The following is a 20722-nucleotide window of genomic DNA, read 5'->3' as shown; positions in this document are numbered from 1 at the left end:
ATTGATATTTCTCCCGGCAATCTTGATTCCAGCTTGTGTTTCTTCCAGTCCAGCGTTTCTCATAATGTACTGTGCATAGAAGTTAAATAAGCAGGGTGACAATATACAGCCTTGATGTACTCCTTTTCCTATCTGGAACCAGTCTGTTGTTCCATGTCCAGTTCTAACTGTTGCTTCCTGACCCGCATACAAATTTCTCAAGAGGCAGGTCAGGTGGTCTGGTATTCCCATCTCTTTCAGAATTTTCCACAGTTTATTGTGATCCACACAGTCAAAGGCTTTGGCATAGTCAATAAAGCAGAAATAGATGTTTTTCTGGAACTCTCTTCCTTTTTCCATGATCCAGCAGGTGTTGGCAATTTGATCTCTGGTTCCTCTGCCTTTTCTAAAACCAGCTTGAACATCTGGAAGTTCACGGTTCACGTATTGCTGAAGCCTGGCTTGGAGAATTTTGAGCATTACTTTACTAGTGTGTGAGATGAGTGCAATTGTGTGGTAGTTTGAGCATTCTTTGGCATTGCCTTTCTTTGAGATTGGAATGAAAACTGACCTTTTCCAGTCCTGTGGCCACTGCTGAGTTTTCCGAATTTGCTGGCATATTGAGTGCAGCACTTTCACAGCATCATCTTTCAGGATTTGAAATAGCTCAAGTGGAATTCCATTACCTCCACTAGCTTTGTTCATAGTGATGCTTTCTAAGGCCCACTTGACTTCACATTCCAGGATGTCTGGCTCTAGGTGGGTGATCACACCATCATGATTATCTGGATCGTGAAGATCTTTTTTGTACAGTTCTTCTGTGTATTCTTGCCATCTCTTCTTAATATCTTCTGCTTCTGTTAGGTCCATACCATTTCTGTCCTTTATCGAGCCCATCTTTGCATGAAATGTTCCCTTGGTATCTCTAATTTTCTTGAAGAGATCTCTGTTTTTCCCATTCTGTTGTTTTCCTCTAATTCTTTGCATTGATCGCAACAGTTAGACAATTACAGATGAAACAGATCGGAGCACAGCTTGCACAGATGCCCAGGTGAGGGTGAAACATGTCCCAAGAGAAGGGGCAACAGGGTAAGGTGTGTGTGTTCACATCTCAAGGCCACGTTTTATCCCGAGGCATAAGAAGCCATTGAGTGCAGGCATCTTTGGGGAAAGGTCATTCTCATGGCGGTGGCCTGAAGAGGCAGACGTCAAGGAGTGGGCCTGGAGGCATCTACCGTTGTAACATGAATGGAGAAATTTAGCCTGCAGTTGTTTTCAGAGACGGTTACAGGGAACATTTAGACCAGGACAGAGTGAGGGCTCACAGGTAAGAGGTAAGCAGGTGGTGCCCTTGTTGTGGGCACCGAGTGTTGACCGGTGGGCATTTCTGGTGACCAGTCTGTGCTACTGTTCTCATCCGTTAAGAAGGCCACGAGCAAGGAAACAGCAAAGGGTTTATCGGAGCCTGGTGCTGATGCCACCCTCTGTTCATTCTAGACCTTTCATTGGCACCCGGAGGATCAGGGCAAAAGGCCCTAACAGACCTGCAAGTGAAAAATGCCTCCAGAGTGTATGACAGACTTAGTCTTCGGGACACTCTTAACAAGCAGTGTGCCAAAATGCTTTATCAACTTTGCAGTGAAGTTTAACCACTTTTCATATCATCTAGAGCAAATGTTAGGAGCAGTGACCACTAACCAAACATAAGAACAGATTGCTAAATTAAGAAGTTTTGATCATGTCCTCACCTCCTTTTTTTTTTTTTTAAGCCTAAGGCAAACATTACAACTAATTCTTTGACAACTGTATTTGCCTAGTAAGAAACTTGGGCTATGGCACAGTTGACAAGGCATTAGGAAGGTGTTTGGGAATGTGATGTGCTCAGTCATGTCCAACTCTTTGCGACCCCATGGACTGCAGCCCACCATGCTCCTCTCTGTCCATGGGATTTTCTAGGCAAGAATATTGGAGTTGGTTGCCATTTCCTCCTCCAGGGGATCTTCCTGACCCAGGGATTGAACCTCTGTCTCCTGGGTCTCTTGCATTGCAGGTATAACCACCAGCTACATCTCAGAGCTCATCAGGTACTTTTTTGAGTAGTCAGTTGTCTCCTGTCTCTGAGAGACAGTGTACTCTTCAAAAGTGGACTGAGTAGCCACAGCTTCTTTGCAGTACAGAATTGTGGCAAAAGCTCTGCACTAGAGGTGCAATACCAAAGATACTCTCTGTAGAAGGCAGATCTTCTTATGAACAAACTTGTGAGAACTTAGAACTTCTGGGGGTGAAAGTATGAGTGATATTAGGGTCACAGCTTAGCACTTATGCTTGTTTGTGCTCTTTGGGTGGGGGCATGTCACCAAAATCAATCCAAAAGATTCTGCTGTGATTGGTCAGCTGGACCTTTCAATCATAAGGCTATTTCCTGAGTCCTCCATGCAGGTCAGCATGCCAGGGCTGCAGAGATACAGGGGCGATGTCTAAATGATTGAACACCTAAGAATTCTGGTAATTGGCAAGCTTCTTGCCTTTGAGTGCCAGAGCCAGAAAAATTTATTTACTTGGTGATTAAATATGAAATGCTAGCATTGCCCCAAGCTGCCTTGTGATTTCTCCTTAGCACTAGCAGTGTGATACCCAAGTACTGTCAGCAACTGGAGGAGTGTGGAAAGTAGAGGACGTGGTCTCTTCTGGTACCAATGCCAGGTCTGTGATCTGTGGTCAATTTCTCTGCCCAGAAAACGATGTTGATAATTTTTATATTATTACTACTGCCCTACCTCCTTTATGGGTTGTTTTAAGGGTCTAGTCAGGTTAAGATAGGGGAAAGTCATTTATAAAACCTAAAGCTCTGAAAACATTTATTGTAACATACGGCTCATCTATGGGATGACCATTCTGATACTCTAATGAGTTTTGGATTTGTTTCTCTGTACATTAAGTTGTAGGAGGGTTCTGGCAGGACACAGATGTGTAACACTTAAGGGGATAACTGTAGAGTGTGTTAATTGGCGAAGCACATTGGACTAACAACAGAGAGATGCAATTACCAGCTGCAGGTCTGCAGGGACAAATGGAGAGAAGTTCCTGGAATCCAGAGAGCTGTGTTCCAGCAGAAGCTGTAGCCTGGGGTGGAGGGAAACAGCCACAGACAGCTCTGCAAACCCCAAAAGGAGGGGAGCCAGAAACTAACACTCTCCCCTCAAGCTCCTGTCTGCTTTCCTGCTGTTATGTTCGATTGGCTGAACCCAACCCAGGCCAGGGAGCCTGCTGAAAGCTTTGCAGAAAAGCCACGAAAGCTGGCCTCAGTCTCCATCTTTTGTTCCCTCACCCAAGATCTGAGCAGGTGTTGCCGTAGCTGGTTTGATGCTACAGCAGCCAAGCATCACGAGGTTCTAAATCATGAACAGAAATGACACACCATGTTATGGTTCTTTATCTGGTAGAAAGACCCGCTCTTCATATTAACACTCTGTATAAACATCTCACAAACCACTTCTCTTGGATTACAAAAAGGCCAAGCCCGTTTTCTTTGAATTGGGGCCCTTGAATGGATGTTCAAGTCACCACGATAAATACAGGAGCTGCTGTATCTAACAGTCTGGAAGGTGCTTCAAGAAATGCACGCTAAGGCCTGCCTAGCATCTGAAAGGATCCACCTTTCCTATGAAAGCCAATGAATGGTAATAAATGAGAATCTGAGAGATCTGACACTGGTGTTGAGTGAGTTTGAGAAGGCAAATTTAATGATGACCAACTCAGCCTTAAAAATCTTCTTCTAGAGACTCAGAGAAATGACTTTCCCTTCTTCTCACCTGGCTTTCTCAAGGATGTCTTTCTGGGACCCAGGCACTGACTACTAACAGTCTCATCAGGCTTCTTGAAAGGGCTTTTGGTGAAAAAAGCAGCTTTAGTTACTGTCTATCTTCAGCCTTTAGAAAATTATTTTTTGTTAAAAAAAGAGGGGAAGAGAGATCCTAAGGAATTCAACAAGAAATAGGCACCTTTTATGAAAAGGACTTTCAAGGCTCACAACTTAACCGAGATCACTTTACTGAAGTATCTCCACATAAAACATATCACCTCTTCCTCCGCAGCTGGATGGATGGTACATGTGCACACAGACGACCCACTTAAAATGCCCTCACTGGAAACAGCAATTGTGGCAAAAATACGGCTACCTTAGCTCCCTTGAGTAACATTCACACCCCTCCAGGCCGCACCCTGCAGAGTTAGCTGTAGGAGAAGCAGTAAAGGTCCTGCCGGACAGCCATGAGCAGCCCTGGCGCTCCCCGGGCGCCCCCAAGACGAGAAGAGAAGGCCACGCTGGGGATGTCGGCCTTGGAGGTGGGGTATGGGGAGGGTATGGTTCTGAGTAGTTGGCCGTCGTGGAGGCTCCAGATTCTCGTGTAGCAGTCCTGGCCCACTAAGAGAGAGGGAAGACATGCTGCAGGTTAGTGAGAATGCACAGGACCAGGGCGGAGGGCAGGGGGTGGAAACTGTGGCCCTGGCTTCCACAATTCCTAAGGGCTAAAGGTGATTCCACATGAGCCAAGCAAACTCACAACGGAAATTGTCTCTACAGATAAGATGTCCCTTTTGAAAATTAAAGTCACAGGTTGCCCTGGTGCTCCAGAATTGCGAGTTGCCGGTGTTCAAAGGGACAAGACGCAAAGGCTGGCTGTGACACCCTGGGTGGTTCATGGGGCATCTTGGCTATTGGGTGGCCCATTCTGTTTCTCTTGGTGACAAGGGCTGTTCAAGAGGGAGCCCAGCCCACCTGTTCTAGATGACATGCAGCTCATTTCCTTTTTATGAGATAGTAACCAGGACGATCTCTTTAATTTCATTACATCCCGGGGCAAACTGGGTGATAACTCTCTCCAAAACATTTTCTGGTTTAATGATTCAGTTCATAAGACTTTATAGTCTTCAGTATTCACAGGTCAGAGGAAAGAGACACCAGACACCACTGATTACAGCAGCCCGGACAGCCAGTATACGCTACTGGGGGAAAGGGCAGACCTCAGGCGTCACGGACTTCAGTGTGTGCTTCCGACCATCCGAGTTGACTCTATGACCTTGGGGGTGGGTCAGTTCGGGTCATGCAGTTCAAGGATTACTGCTGTCAGCCCACTCCCTACATCTGCTTCTCAACAAGGCTCGTATCTTTCCTATCATCCAGAACACAGAAACTCTTCTGCAGTGAAAACTTGTGGAAAATAGACTTAAGGAAGCTAACTGCTGGTGGTGTGGTAAGAGTAGTAAAAAATTCTAAGAAAGTTCTAGCGAAGTGATGCTTCTCAGCCACAAAAAATTTCACAGCAGATAGGTACTTTCTGTAGGAATATTAGAAAATTTGAGATCTGTGAAGACTAAGAACATACACCTTAATGCCAAGGGCCTACTATTTCATTTGTGAAAGTGCTGAATAATTATATAATATAATCTGTGATCAACTCCTAACTCCTTTCAAGGGGGTTTGGTGCTCGAAAGCTCTGCTTCTATTCTACACATCATGGGATCACAGCGGTGGTGGTAAAGGGACCGGGCATTGGTTCCTTTACAATGACCTTCATCTCTGTTCTCAGCATCCTCTGGTAGAAGCATGAGTACAAAGAACAGGGGCTCAGGCTTTGCGACAGGACGGCCGCCCTGAATGCGGACCTGGTGAACAGACTTAACCCCCACACCCAGGTCTCCTAAGTTGCTGTGTTTTATTGCTCCTCACTGGCCTGTAACTGAAGTGACGTCTGCCCAGTGACATGGAGACAAAGGGCTATCCACATGCTGGGGGTTAAACTGTTGCTTACTGATGGCCAACTTTGCACCCCATCTTGACTCCCAGACCCCAAGTGTCCAAACCCCCCTTTATTCAGCTTGCCATAGAGTCATGTCTTCTCTGCTTTAGCTGCTGGGGGTCCTCAGGGTCAGGGTCAGTGGGATGGAACGCCTCGTCCCCAGCTACCTGCCACCATGATTCCTTCCTCCTCGTGCACGTGCAGGGGCAGGTGGGCATACTCGTTCACGTGCCCTTCGTACTGCCTGATGCACTTGGTGGTCCTCAGGTCCCACAGCTTGATCTGTGGGAAGAAGCACAGAGGCTGTCAGGAAGGGTCCATCCAGCACGTACTGGTGAGCCCCAGGCGTGAAAGCCAGCGGGGGCGAGGTGTCTCCACAGACCTCTTCAAGTGAGAAAATGTAAGGCGCCCGCTCTGAGTCTGAGAACCTATCAGAGGCACCAGGACAAGTGCCCCATCCCTTTAGACCAGATGGGGCTCCGAGTGGGCGGCAAAGCAGCTGCCCTGCACACCTGGCACCTCACCTGGTCTCCACATGCCTCTCCCCTGCCGCGGTCCGACACAGGAGCCTCTCCTGCCGAGCCCCTCCCCTGGCCCAGAGCAGCTCCGTGGCTGCAGTCAGCAGTACCCGTACCGTTCCGGCCATGTCGGACGCCATCAGGCACTGTTCTTCTTGGAGGATCTGCACAGAGGTCACTGCAGAGTCGTGGAACAGGCAGGTGGCCTTCCAGCCCTTGCCCTGATTTTGACAACGCAGATCAATGGCAAAGATTTCGCCAGAACGACAGCCGTTAAACAGCAAAGGAGCCTGTGGAGAGAAGGACTGTTTGGTACCTCCCTCCACGTCTGCGAAGAGTGAGTCCCCCAGAACACACCCCCTGTCTCCCTTCTCTGGATCAGAGGGATGGGTAGAGGCAGGCTGGTTAGGGTTCGAGCTTCAGCGGAGACGGAAGGGTTTCTTATCAAAGGTCAAGAACTGGACATCACGTGTCCCTCCAGTGTCCTCCCCGCTGGCTGCGACGGGCCCTTAAGGCCTCACCCTGAACCCCTCCCCTCCCGTGAAGTGAGGGTGTCCCATCCTCGCCCAGGTTATGAGTGAGAAAGTAGGTGATGAGAGGGGAGTAAAACAGACTAGAAATCCAGGGAAGACACGGGTCCCAAATAGAGTGGGAAGATGGCTGAAGAAACCAGAATGATGAGTTCTGTGCTTATTGCCAAAAGCAGGTCAGCACATCTCTTCCACCCTTTGAAAGAAAGGTGGCATTTTCTATAGGTCGAGTCTTTGAAATGTAGTAAGGACCAGAATTTTAATTTTTAAATTTATCAAATGGGTAGCTTGCCAACTGCATATAAAACTGTTACAAACTGGGACATAATTTATACATTAAAATTTTTTTACTGTCCTGCTGGCTAATCTAAGTACTCAAGAACTAACACTTCATTGAAACTTTAGGAAGTTGCTGAAAGCCAGCTGAGCCAGGCCTTTCTAGATCGGCCAAATTTCATTCAGCACTGACTTATTCACCCATGAATCACTTCGGATGCCCTCTTTTTCCCTGTATATGAGAGAGGAGGACTAGATTTCACACAAGGGAATCCCATTCCAGCCTAGCACAAGGTCGCCTCTTGGGAAACTCTGAGTTAGGCCCTCCCCAGTGCAACCAACCGTGACAGCAAACTGCTGGGTCAAGACGTCACTGCTGGTCCCAAACGACTGCCGGTGTCCCGTCACCACGCTGGTCACCAGGACTCGCCGAGACAAGCCTGAGAGAGACGGAGACAGGGCGGACAATGTCTCTCTCGGTCCGGGGAGAGGAACTGTGGACTGGCGTTTCAGGTCTGTGCCCTCTCTCACTCTGGGCAGCTGGGTGGCTCACCTGTACTAAAGCAGTTGTTTGCCTGGATGTTCAGGGACCACGCGCAGGACCAGGCCCCGGGGATCCGGAAACTGCAGAGCATGCCAGGCCGGTCTCCTGCTGAGGGAACAGTGTTTCAAGTCCAGCTGTGTGATCTTAAGCAAACTTTCTGTTCATTTTTTAAAATTGATAAAACATACATTAAGGGCACAAATCATACTATACTCCTTAATGAGTTCTCTCAAAGTAAGTAGAGCTTTGTAACCACCACCCAGGTTACTAGAACATTCTAGTACCCTGATACTCTTCATGTTTCTTCCCAATTACTACCCTCCTCACTCCTCCCTAAAGGAAACCACTATCCTGACTTCTAAAAGCATCTCTTGGTTTTGTAAGGCAAATTCTGAACCTCTTTTTGCCTCAGTTTCCTCATCTGTAAAATGATGATACTATATCCTCCTGCTTCACAAACTGGCTGTATGATGAAACGCTAGGCACAAGGCTAAGTGTGCATTAAATCACTTAATCTTCCATGTAACCCGAGGGGGCAGATATTTACTTTCTAGAGGTTAAGCAATCTCTTCAAGATGGTTAGGGGCAGAGCTGGGATTCATGTCAGGTCTACCTGAGAGGCCTGATCCTTGTCTCTGAACCTAATTCTCTGAAACTGAAAACTTCATATCCAGAATGCTGCCAGGCCGCCAGACTGCCTTCAGCCATACAGAATCTAAGTATCCCTGACAGCACCTTCCATACAGTAGGAGCTTAACAGATGCTCTCTTGGTGATCTGTATATAGGCAGCCTAAATAAATATTTTCATCTCCTATACTGGTTACACATGCTTTTAACTGTTCTGGCTGCTGAAAAGACCCAAAAGGAGGGGATAAGTGAAGATGTACACGCTTCCAGTACAAATCCTGGGTGGGGTTTAGGGAATCCTCCCAGGTGCTCTGCAGACTGTCCCCATCCTGCGAGCTCCCACTTGGACTCACCAGCCTGTGGTCCCCACCCGTCTTGTCCAAGCCATCACCACAGAGCTTATGCTGCTGCTGGCTGCAGCTCCTAGGAGGCAGAGGACAAAGATGTCCCCCAGCACCTCCTTATCCATCAGTACCTGCATGATTACTGACAAACAGCGACGTGGGGAGCAGGGTGGCACAGCCCGGAGTCTCTGCAATTCCCATGAGGCACAGCCTGGAAGAGCTGTTAAGGACAGTCAAGAACGAGTCTCCTCCAGGAGGAGAATGGGCATCAGCACTCTTCAAAAAAATCATCCACATTTAACAGGCTCCATGTTCCATATTTAGTTTTGGATATTTTAAAAGGAAAAAAATGTCACAGATACACTTAAAGGCCCCTTTTTAACTCCCCCACATAGAATTGCGACTCTAAAACAAGTCTGAGTTCTAGGCCTTAATATTTCTACTACACAGTATTTGTCCTTAAGCAATGTAAAGAAGCATTTGATTTTAAAATACATGTAAATGGCGTCACATACAATCTTCTACAACTGTTCAACGTACATTGTCTCCGAGACGTAACTGTGGTAGTGTTTGTAGCTCTGGTTCAACCACTTGCACCACAGAGCACCCCTTTGTATGAACAGACCACAGTTTATTTATCTGGGATCCTGCTGCTGAAGTGGGTTTTGCCCCCGCCCGCATCCTTTTTTCCTCTCTTCTTGTCCTTCTGTCTTCCACTCCCATGTATGGGAAGCTTCTCTTAAGAGTTTCTTACACCTGTGATAAGGATTTCACTTTACACTACAGTGTGCCACACACACACAAACATTTGAAACAGGAGTTCCGTAAAACAGTCACCCTTACTAAATAGGAAACCAGCATCTTCTAGCAGTTTTCCCCATTCTCCTCCTACACCAAAACTTGGCTCTATCAGACCTTAAAAACTGTGTTTATCTGAATGGGTATAAATTACCTTTCAGTTCGCATTTCTCTGGCTACATCTGATAGTCCTCAGGCTTCCCTTCCTTTGAGCTGTCACTTTATGTCCTTTGCCTGCTTTTCTACTGGACCGTCTTCTGATGTGGTTCCTTTCCCTTCAGAGTTTCAATAGAAACCTGTGTTTATTCCCTACTTCCTCGCCTTTCACTCTTCAACCCACTGAAATCCAGGTCAGACCTTCATCTTTTCAGTGAGATGTTCTCCACCAAGGTCTCCAGTGAGCTCTTAATACCTAAACCCGATGAATGCCTTCCGGTCCTGCCCTGAGCCATGCAGCACAGTTTCTAATGGCACACTCCTTGGCTCTGTAAGCACTCCCCTGGCGTTCCATCCTTGGACCTTCTATCGCTAAGACACCCCAGCCTAGGCTCTAAAGCCTCGTAAACTCGTGTCTCTCCTCCACTCCTGCTCATCAGTTCACTCTCTCGCCACTACTCTGGGTCCTGCAGCAGCCTTCCACCCAAGGTCTCATCCTCACCAGTCAACCACCCTCACTGCCATTTGAGAAGTGAATCCATGACAACTGTTCTCCAGGGGCATCCCACAGCCCTGAGGATGTGGTTTTGCAAGGTCCTACCTAGCCAAAAACATCATGGTTACCAAGCCACTTACTGCTGTCCAATGTGCCAAGCTCGCTTCTCACTCTTCCTTCTAATGGGTGCTCTGTCCCCTCCTTCCCATGTGGGGATCACCTCCAGAAAGGCCACCCAATTCCTGTACTCTACAACTGCCCCATGGCCATCACTGCAGACTTGATCACCTGTTGAGGTGCCTAGTTCCTACCTTCCACAGGGGTTGCAGATGCTCAATAAATGATGGAATGAATATACAAACTTCATCGAAAAATGTACATCTGTGCCAAGCAGGCAATAGTCTTGACCACCTGCATGTGTGACGTGTGGGTATCATGTTGCCTTGGGTGGTAAGCCTCATGTTGAGTATCTCTAGTACACAGGCTGTTGAAATTATACATGAGAACCCTGATCTGGGCAGCTCAGTACTTTCTTAAATAAATTTCTTTTCCTTTTAGGTTTGTAGGGCAAGGATGGGAGAAAGTCCTTACCCATGTTATTATGGCTGAAACCCAGGTTACACTCAAACTCTGCACAGTACTTGCAAGGGCCAGTATCAAAGATTTAATCCTTTAATAGGCCACAGGTCAATGAAGAAACTAGTTAAGTGTAGAAAAAATTCAGTTGACCCTTCCGCCATTCCAGAGAAAAGAGCAGATGGCTGGTCTGAACCAGGTGTCATTTTTCTAAAGGGAGAAAGTTCAAGACCTTCAGTAAAAGCAGCAGGTGTGTAAAAGCCTGATTACCTGAAATGACCACCAGAGGGCAAGCTGCTGATCAAAGAGCAATAGACCCCAGTCATGAAACCCCACTACAGGCATGCTTTGTTTTATAATGCTTTGCTTTACTGCTCTTTGCAGATAGTGGACTTTTTAATATATTTTTAAAACAAATTGAGAATCCGTAACAACCTGACGTTGAGCAAGTCTACTACTGTTGCTATTTCCCCGACGGCATTTGTTCATTTTGTGTTTTTCTGTCACATTTTGGTAATTCTCACAACATTTCAGAATTTTTCGTTACTATTTTACGTTATAGTAATCTGTGATCAATGATCTTTGATGTCTATTGCAAAAAGATTGACTTGTCGTCAACAAGTCAAACTCAGATGATGATTAGCACTTTTAACAACAGTATTTCTAAGATAAGGTACGTTGTTGCTCAAATATAACGCTGCTGCACACTTACCAGGATAGTGTAAACAACTTTTATATGTACTGGGAAACCAAAAAATTCATGTGACTTGCTTTATTACGATATTCTTTTCGTTGCAGTGGTCTGGAACTGAACCTACACTCTCTCTGAGGTAGGCCTATAAATGAATTTTATCCTCACAAAGAGAAGCATGGAAAAATGCCATATTGTCTGAAGATCAGAAATGGGAGTGAGGTTCTTGTTTTGCCTTTTTAAAGGCTTGATCTCTTCTGCCCTCTGGTTAAGATCAAGACAGTAACAGGTGGTCCTATCACTACACAAACCCCACCAAACGAAAGCCACCTAAAACTTTCTACTTACAGAACACACACAGTTTGTCTTACATAAAATTTATAATCAGATCCTAATAAAACCCTTTGAAACAGAGTGTTGTGGAACAAATAAAAAAAAAACAAACCCCGCAAACCAAACTAACAGATTCCAATTGAGGCATCATTTGTTGAGGACCCATGACATGGCCAAGCACTGTGCTGAGTGTACTCACAGATGTTAACCAGTTAACCTGAGGACAGCTCTAAGTCAGGTAAAACAAGTGGTCACACAGTTTCAAGAGCTCATTTGTTATGGAAGTAAACCACAAGACTCATTAGCACGTGGCTTCGACTTTGGGTCCTTCTCTCCATGAAGGACACAATGGACAGCTGACCTCTGCACCATCAAGAGCCCCAGGGAGCCCAACTGCCCTGACTGGGCACTGTGTGCCCCTATAATCTGGGAAGGGAAGATGGAGACGAGAATGAAGAGTGCTCTGAAGAAGGCCTAGAGCCCACAGCCCCAGTGCACGTCCAGGGACACCCTTTCTGCTGTGCCCTCAGCCTCCCCGCCCTGCCTGCAAGGTTCCCCTTCCCTCTGTCTCAGGAGGACCTGGGGTCCCTTTTCATGGCTTTACTGTTCCTTTGCGCTTGGTTCCTCTGCTAAAGCACTGACTCTCGAGCCCAGGACTCTGTCTGATACGTGGTGCCATCAGCACAGTTTCAGCACTTCAACTACTTCTCTGTGCTCATGGGGATCCCTGTTTTCTAGCGGATGCGCCGCTCTTTCCTTCAGGGGAGACATGCCTGCAGAATGGCCCAGACCTCTGGACACTAAGACACCGAGACACAGTCTCACAAACCCCACAGGTGCCCAGGTCTACACCAGTGTGCAGCCCGCCCACCAAACCTCTTCAATGCCCAAAGATACAGAACGTGGGAATCCAGGTGATTCAGTGAGGCCCAGCACATGGCGTTCACCTGGTGAGGAAAGACAAGATGGGAAGACTGGTCTGACTGCCAACTTAGAATCAGACTCTTTCTTACAGAACACAGACACATGACTGCTTTCTTCAGGTCTCACTCCTTGAATAGGGGCTGGAACGAGCTTCTGAGGACAAGGAAGCTCCCTGCCCACTGCGTAGAACCTTGAGGGCAAGGGTAGGAAGCAACTCCTGGGCTGGGGTCCTTCATCATCAGCATGGGGGCCTCATAATGAGGCATCTGGTATCCCGTCCAGGGAGGGGATGGATTCTCTGCAACGGATCTCACTTAACCCAGAAACCATTTTCAAGCTGTGTCTGTCTTGTGGCCCAGGTCTCAACCGAAGAGGAAATCACAGCTTCTTACAGATGCCATCACCCCAAATCAATGTAAAGGCTGCCCGCTAGTCAGCAAGCAAGGCTCTTTACATTTATGTAAATTTCAGTGCTGGCTAGACTGGCTGGGAGATGGAACACAGGATGATGCAGTGGGAGGACCCTCTGCCCACCGTGGCGCACCTCCCAGGAGCTAAAACACAACGTTTTCCCTTGTGAAAATGAGGTAATGGAGCCCTGCCTCCTTCACCAAGCTCTCCTCTCCTCTGAGTGTGACCAACTACCACAGTGCCCTGGATCCAAAGGCAAAGCGGCTGCCAAGGCTATAGCGCAGGGCAGCATACCTTCCGGTTGGTGAAATAGAGGTTTTCGTGCATGTGCACCCTGAATGTGGGGGTCTTCAGGCCGTGCAGGCTGATGATGCCGTACTTTGAGCCCCCGACTTTGACATCGTTCACAGTGAAGAGCCGGTCACTGTTGGTATCCGCCTGGAGAGGGGAGGTGGACTGTGGGTGACTGCCCAGGCTGAGCCAGGTGGGCTGCCTAAGACCAACTGCCCAGTCCCCACGTTCTCTGTGCATTCCCACCAGGTGAGGGCCCCTGTCCATGAGGGAATGTGGAGTGACCTGACTTGCCCCTACGTGGTGTAGCCATCACTGGGCAAAACTAACAGATATCTAGTCTCACAACTCAGAGGCAAAAACGGCAGTGAGGGGCACGGCCAGCAAGTCTGACTTCACTCAACTGGGTGTGGGAGAGTCCTAACGTCCACCCAGAGGACTGCTCAGATGAGCCTCATGGTGACACAGCACGTGGCCATCATGCAGGCCACACAGCAATGTGGGGAATGCTAGTTATAACTGGCAAGGGCTAAAAGATTCCTATTACACAGCTACTGTGATTACCACCGCAGGAGACCCCAGTTCGATTCCTGGGTCAGGAAGATCTGCTAGAGAAGGGAAAGGCTACCCCCTCCAGTATTCTCAGGCTTCCCCTGTGGCTCAGCTGGTAAAGAATCCGCCTGAAATGTGGGAGATCTGGGTTTGATCCTTAAGTTGGGAAGATCCCCTGGAGAAGGGAAAGGCTACCCACTCCAGTATTGTGGCCTGGAGAATGCCATGGACTGTACAGTCCATGGGGTAGCAAAGAGTCGGACATGACTGAGCGGCTTTCACTTCACTATGATTACCACCAAGTAAAAAAAGGCACTGCGTGGGGAAAAAAATTGTAATAAAAAGATGGCACTGGGATGTGGGCTATTTTTAAGCTTTTCTTTTCTCATTTAAAAGATGTGGTTAATTACTTCAAAGCAAAACCTTTATATGTGTGTTTTTAATATATATGTATAAATATACACATATACACACTGGTTTGGATGCTGGTGAAAACACACTCCCTTTGCGAGTTCACTCGGCAAGAACAAGTATGTTCCTGAAGAATCATTTCCATGGCTAGCATCAGATTGAGCACCTGATCCCTGGGTGACAAACTGCCCTTCCCACCCCTCTGGTCACACCCGCTATCCAGGCGGGGAGGGACCTGCAGGCACCAGCACCGCAGTGTGAGGACCGAGGGCCCAGGCCATGCTAAAGCGGCAGGCGCACAGCGACCTCTACTGTCCCCGCCCGGTCTACTGGAGGGAAGGGGCTCCGGAGGGGAACCCACCACCAGAAAGGATTCTGCTCGACTGAGGTCAAACGGTAGCCCAAACACAGGAGAGAATGTGAGTCCTGGCCCCCAACACACCTTACGCAGAAGGGTTCTGCTGCCGAGGTCTCCTGGGGCCGGACCTCAATGGCCAATTCCATCGCCTCAGCCTCCCATCCTACCAGTAGACCACTGAGGTTCTCTCACTCTCCTTGACTGGCCCTCTGCCTCCCGGAAGGCCTCCAGGGGTTGCCAGTCTAGCTCAGTGGTCTGACTCCTTCCGTCTGTGGTGGACACTCTGATCCTCTGCCAGCATTTCTCTGGCCCCTGGCTTCTGGTTTGGGTCTAACCAGAAGTGGGAACTTTCTGTTCCCCAGAAATGATGCAATGGATGAGGAAACGGAGGTGTGCTGGATGAGCAGGCCCTGCTAATGAAGTCAGGGACAAAGCAAGAGACGAATACGCCATTGCTTCTGAAGGACGCTGGAACTTCAGGTTTGGCCACCAAACCCTGTCCAGCACGGAAAGGACTAGAGGCCCCTGGTCCACTGTGTGCTTTCTCGCCTGTGTACACAACATACCCAGTGGAAAGTTACTTAGTGATGGTTCTCTGTTGGCATGTGCGGACTGTGGCTTTAATGAATGTCAAGTGACACAGCTGTAGTGGGGCTGACAACGGTCACAGCACAGCCTGTCTCGCCAGCTTGGCATCTGCCGCTGGTAGCTGCTTGTTAGAACCGTAATACCTGATTTCAAGGCTAGAGGCTTCTATGCGGTCAGGCTTGATGGAAAGCAAAGCGAAGCCACAAATGGCCCAGGGGACGGCCACTACACCCCGGCACCCGCAGACGGCTCCCTTGCACTCACCATTATCAGGTTAAACTGGTCACTTGCCAAAGCGGAGGGATCCGAGCTCTGAATTTGGACCTTTTTCCTCTGCATGCAGCTCACTCGCAGCTCCTGGGCTAAACTGCAGAGGAGAAGGACAGCAGCATGGGAGGGTGGACGCCGCACGTAGGTATCCATGAAGAAGACGCAGGGCTTCTGCTCTGTCCCCCACCCAGAAGACCATCTTTGTGGGTCAGTTCTCTCTCTGTGTTAAATCTCAGCAGTGGAGCTGAACAAGGCTCCAAGGAAGCTCTATTTAAGAATCTTAGGAAAACGACAGCAAAGAAATGGCTGGCTCACTCATGGTGTCAAAGAAGGGCACACTAGAAAGATTGGTTTTGGATCATCTAGCGCAACTCTTTCTCTCGGGATGAAGAGCGTGTGACCCAACGGAACAACCTGCGGCAGGGCACACAGTTCCCGTGCAGCCGCCCATCCGACTGGCTCCTTTCCTCTTCACCAAGGACTGAGCATGTCTTCAGGTGAAGAACTAGACCTTTAACTCTTTTCCCACCTGCCCTGGCTGACACTGTCTGTAGGGCCGGCCTTCCGGGGAGGGGCCTCCCCAAGGGAGCCACCCCACTCATGTTGTTCTTCCCGGCCCAGCTGTAGCAGGAAGCAGAACGCAGGGGCTAGGAGCTCAGGCTTGGGGTCAGATGGATGGTCGGTCCCCTTTCTACTTTTACCCTGAACAAATCATTCCACTCTGAGTCTCAGTCTCTTCGTTTGGAAGCTGGGGGAAGGGTCAACCTAACTCACAGGTCTTTAGTTAGAACTGTAGACATCACAAGTGTTTGAAATTTAGTACATACCCATTTAACGTGCCATTTTTGCTGACAACTCGTTAGAAGGAGAAAAGGAGGCAGAAGTCTGATGGAATGAAGTTAAAGGACCTTCTACTTAACTAGAAACAAACTACAGGTAACGAAGAGGAAACACCTTGAGAAATTCCTGCCCAGTTTCTCTGCCTGGATGCATTCCCCGCTCTCCCTGGCTCTAGAGGGGAGGTGATGCTCCCAGCGCTGACTTCAGCAGCGGAAGGCAGGCTGTGGGCTGAAGCGCCTCCTCTGTGAAGGTTCCTCAAAGAGCAGCTACGCACGCTATGCCCACTTAATTCTTGGACCATGGAAATAAAAAAATACGAAAAAAACACTGATGAAGAAAACATAACCATGAGGCATTATCTTACCGGCAGTAACTGGTGGCGTTGAGAAAACCCAGCTTGCTTTTCTGGAGTAAGGAAGATGCATTAAATCCCAACCTGGCTATTTTCTAAATTAAAGAGAGAAAGATGCGATGAAGTTTTCTGTTATTGTATAATGGATTCTGTTTTTAGGATGTGATGAAGAAACAGGTACTAAGTTGCCAGAAATTACATGCACAAAAATCTGATCCTCTCCTGTGCTAGTCTCCTCTCCTTGGAAAGAGAAAAAGCCTATCACAAGAAAGTATGTGAGAGCTACAAAGTCTGCTCGGCACCCCTCTCTCCAAGGGCCCTGTCAACTTAAACCTGCGATGAGGCCGCTGAGCTAGCGAGTGCAGGAATGGCCTGGCCACTCGGGTCTGCATCGTGCTTTCCGTTTGAGCTACCATGACGGTGGGGCCTGGATTTTCCACTCCACTACTCCTGTGATCACTGAGATATCCTGGCGTCTCATTCCCAGAAGGGGTCCTGGAGACCCTCCTATACAAACCACATGTTCTGGTTTTCCATTGAAAAGATACAGTCACAGAGGCTGTATCAGGTTGCTAACCAAGAACCTCCAGGAGAGGAACAGAGTGTCAGGATTACTGATGAAACCCAGCGAATGAGAAAAGGTGGTGGTGGTGGGAGGAGTATCTTGCCGGTTCCTATTCTCTTCATCAGGTCCCCTTCAGGGAAGTGTGCTACGCCGAGTCTTATGGGGGGTGTTTCACTGCCGCCTCCTTGTGGCAGTGGGTGGACGCTGGCAGGAGTGGCGAGGACGGGCAGCCCCTGGGGTGCGGCACCTACCTTTCCCTGCTGCTCCTCTTCCTCTAGCAGCCTCAGCCTCTTGCGCTCCATTTCCTTCTGCCGGATACTCTCCTTTGTGAGCGGGTTGCAGTTGTTATGGCCAGGCAGCAAGCGGAAGTAGCGCTTCTTTTCAGGATCAAAGTAATAACCTGGTAGATCTTACATCAAAAGAGATCTTACATCAAAAGAAATAAAATTCAACTTAAAACTCCATGAACTTAGCCACCCAACGGAGAGCCCAGGGGCCTGTCCACCACCCCTCCCGTTGCCGGTCCTTCCCGAGGGACAGCAGGTGGACGAGCATTGCCAGTCTCCACCCTGGGCCCGAGTTCAGCCCTGCGGGGAGCCGTTTGCCTCAGGATCTCGGTTCTTAACACACTCGGCTCCTCCCATGAGTGTTTCAACTTGCTCCCAGGATTTCCTCTGAGTCAGGAAAGGGCTAATGACACACCTAGAGTGTACCACACACAAGTGAAGACACACGGGGCTGAGGAGGACAGCCAGAACAGACAGAACCAGATGACAAGGGATGACTAGGTTTCATCTAGTCATCTTTCCCCGCAGGCAGGCCCCAGAGGAGCCCTGTCCGGCAGGCGGCCTTACCTGGCACAGAAGAGCTGCCAGCTGTGCTGGAGGTCGAGGGGGCCTCACCATGGCCATCGCTGGAACCCTGCGGGCTCTGCTGCACCCCTGCGTCCTTCCTGCAAGAGTAACTTGCGGCCAGTGAGTCCCAGTCATTCTCTGACCGTGGGGTCCTGCAGTTCCACAGCCTTCACATTCCCAACCCTCGATTACTTGGGAGGCACTGACCCTTCTCTTCCTTGGAAGCAGTTTACCTACTGCCAATATTCCAAAGTCAGGGCAAGGTTTTGGCTTTTCACCCTTTACAGGATGCAGGTCACAGTACTTCCCCTTTTGTATCTCCTCCTTTGAGCATTTTCTGAGGTCTTTTGGAATTTTCCAGATGAAAATGAGAACAGAACTCTTGGCCAATAAGAATTTTACCAGCTGGGCTCATCTGTCAGCTCAAGAGTAGCTACAAGGCCAGGTGAATTCAAGTCTTTACTGGATTCAGCAGTACAAAGAATTTACATTTTACTTGGCTACCCAAGCCTACGGTTGGAGAAACTGGGGTTCGGGCACAGAGGTGATTTCCTCAACAACACTGGGACAGACCCATGGTTTAAAGACTCATTCTGCAAAGGTACAAGCAGCTCCTGTGGCAATTACAGGCTGAAGGATATAATGATAGAACAAAAGACCTAATTTCAGAATTCCGATAAAGTCCAAAATTATGAACTTTCCCTACCCTAGCCTATAACACTGAAAGGAATACAAACTGCAAAAAAAGTGTAAAAAAAAAAAATCAAATAACTTTCTTTTTGCCCAGAAATACAATACAGTTTCAGAGAATATTATTTATTCTCCCTTTTTATGGCCCAGAGCTTCCCGAGGCAATTCATCTGTTATCAGCAGCAAGAGAGAGAGGGATTAAGTGTCATGACAGATGTCTACATTTCTAGTCCAAGGACTGCTCTTCCCTTCTTTCCATGTGGAGTGCAGAGGATTGCTGTCCTGCGTGTTTCCACGCGACTCTGCCAGGCTGAGTCAAGGTACTCTTCTTACACAGACCACATTCTGGTGCATGTTGTGCTCTTGGGGGGAGGCCTGGGGCCCATGGTTCTCCTTATACAACGTATCAGCACTGGGTACTATCCTGATCTTTCTACAACACGGGTCAAGTTTGGGATTTCAGCTCAGAGTCCCTATTAGCTTGAACCAGGTGAGGCCTGCCCATACAGGAGGCCTGCTCAGAGCCAGGGATCCTCATGGGGCTTTGCATACACTACTGTGACCCTCGCAAGAGAAGCACTGTATACGAAGAGTGACTCAGGGTGGCCAAGTAGCTTGCCCGATTTCACACGGGAAAAACGCAGAGCGTCAAACCCAGATATCCTAACACCCTTGTTCCTTCCACACAAATGTGATGCCTTTTTAAAACTTAAATTTTATGGTTTTTTTTTACTCTTTGAGTTAATCTATTCTAGAGAAGCATACTGGCATTCGACAGCTTCTGATTCTATAATTAGAAATTTGTCCATTTTAAAAGGCGATCTGGAGAGTGGAAGAGTTCTGAAATTGGCATATAGGTCTCCTTTGGTGAGGAATGGGCTGTAGAGACCTCCTAGGGCCAGAAGTCAGGTCAGCAGCCCTGAACTGTGAGGAGGTATCCTCTCCTGGGGTGGGGTGGGGTGAATCATGTCCTGAGACTAGACTGTTTGTACTTCATTCATGCAGAAAAACAAGTGTGGAAAATGTTTATTATAGGGATTCCACCTAAGTTTACGCTGTTTTATTTTCTAAGCTGGGTGGTAGGTACATGATATTCACTGTATTACTCTTTATACCTTTCTGTATTCATTAAATATTAGCTATTATATATTACATAGCCTTCCTTGGGATTTAGGCTGAATTAATGAAATTAGGTTTCTAGAAAGCTATTTTCAAGGCTGAAAAAAAAAGAGAGAGAGAGAGAAAAAAGGTTCAAAAAATGGAGAAACAGCTCCTCAGTTATACCAGACAGTGTTTAAGCCTGTGGCTAGGGCTCTGGCCACAGGTCATGGTCACACGGAAGAGGAAGATGAGTGTGGCCATCTCCTCACTACTCAAAGTGTGGCGGATGGGCTGGTCCTCGGCAGAGACACCCCCGTGGGAGCGTGGGAGACGTGTAGACTAGTCAGCCCCCCTCAGATGCTGCACTTGGTCGAGACCCTTAGGGAGTTATGTGCGTGTGAGCATGCTGGCCATGCTGGGAAGACACTGGGCGACCGACAGCACTTGCCTCTCGTTAGAGCCATGTGGTCTGAACCAAGCGTTGTGTCGGTGGCCCCTTCTCCTGTGCCTTCTACTCTTCCAGCTGCTTTGATGCATTTCAGCTCCTAAAAGACAGAAAGAAGAAACAAAAAGAAATTACATGCAAACGCACGTGCGCACATCTTTCTCTTCTGTTTGCTTTTGACAGTTCAGTTCCTTCACGTACAGAACTGGGAAAGCCGCCACTAAGCCTTACCTAGAGAAGGCCTGCCACGAGGTGGACGCACGGATAAAACCCAGCGCCCGTAGCCACTGTCTGCCTGCAGCCTCTTACCTCACGACAGACACCTGGCCTGCCAATCCGCCAGCCTCCACTCCCCGGGTCACTGTGTGACGTGTGGACAGACTCTCACAATTACTTTTCGACT

At 48.4% G+C, this 20722-nt stretch overlaps 1 protein-coding gene across 7 annotated transcripts in view; it reads right to left on the bottom strand.

Annotated features, from left to right (window-relative positions):
- The window catches only part of DCAF4 (DDB1 and CUL4 associated factor 4), a 40293-nt gene that overhangs the window by 2460 nt on the left and 17111 nt on the right, over nucleotides 1-20722 (bottom strand). Inside the window, exons 2-15 of one of the 7 annotated variants that reach the window (XR_009496024.1) lie at nucleotides 20323-20419; nucleotides 18084-18193; nucleotides 17481-17638; nucleotides 16677-16759; nucleotides 15467-15569; nucleotides 13297-13440; nucleotides 12565-12614; nucleotides 8749-8828; nucleotides 7655-7753; nucleotides 7444-7541; nucleotides 6412-6585; nucleotides 5945-6059; nucleotides 4158-4402; nucleotides 3027-3371 (exon numbers count right to left, since the gene is read on the bottom strand). Coding sequence is in view for 4 of the 7 variants with exons in the window: in XM_005211963.5 (XP_005212020.1) it covers nucleotides 4209-4402; nucleotides 5945-6059; nucleotides 6412-6585; nucleotides 7444-7541; nucleotides 7655-7753; nucleotides 8749-8828; nucleotides 12565-12614; nucleotides 13297-13440; nucleotides 15467-15569; nucleotides 16677-16759; nucleotides 17481-17638; nucleotides 18084-18193; nucleotides 20323-20411 (1497 nt within the window). In the remaining 3 variants the exon portion in view is untranslated. 7 annotated transcript variants of the gene reach the window in all.

This window comes from Bos taurus, chromosome 10 (assembly GCF_002263795.3).
Source record: "Bos taurus isolate L1 Dominette 01449 registration number 42190680 breed Hereford chromosome 10, ARS-UCD2.0, whole genome shotgun sequence".
Classification (NCBI taxonomy): Eukaryota; Metazoa; Chordata; class Mammalia; order Artiodactyla; family Bovidae; genus Bos; species Bos taurus.
The sequence above is the reverse complement of the archived record's forward strand: the minus strand, read 5'-3'. Positions and strand labels throughout refer to the sequence as shown.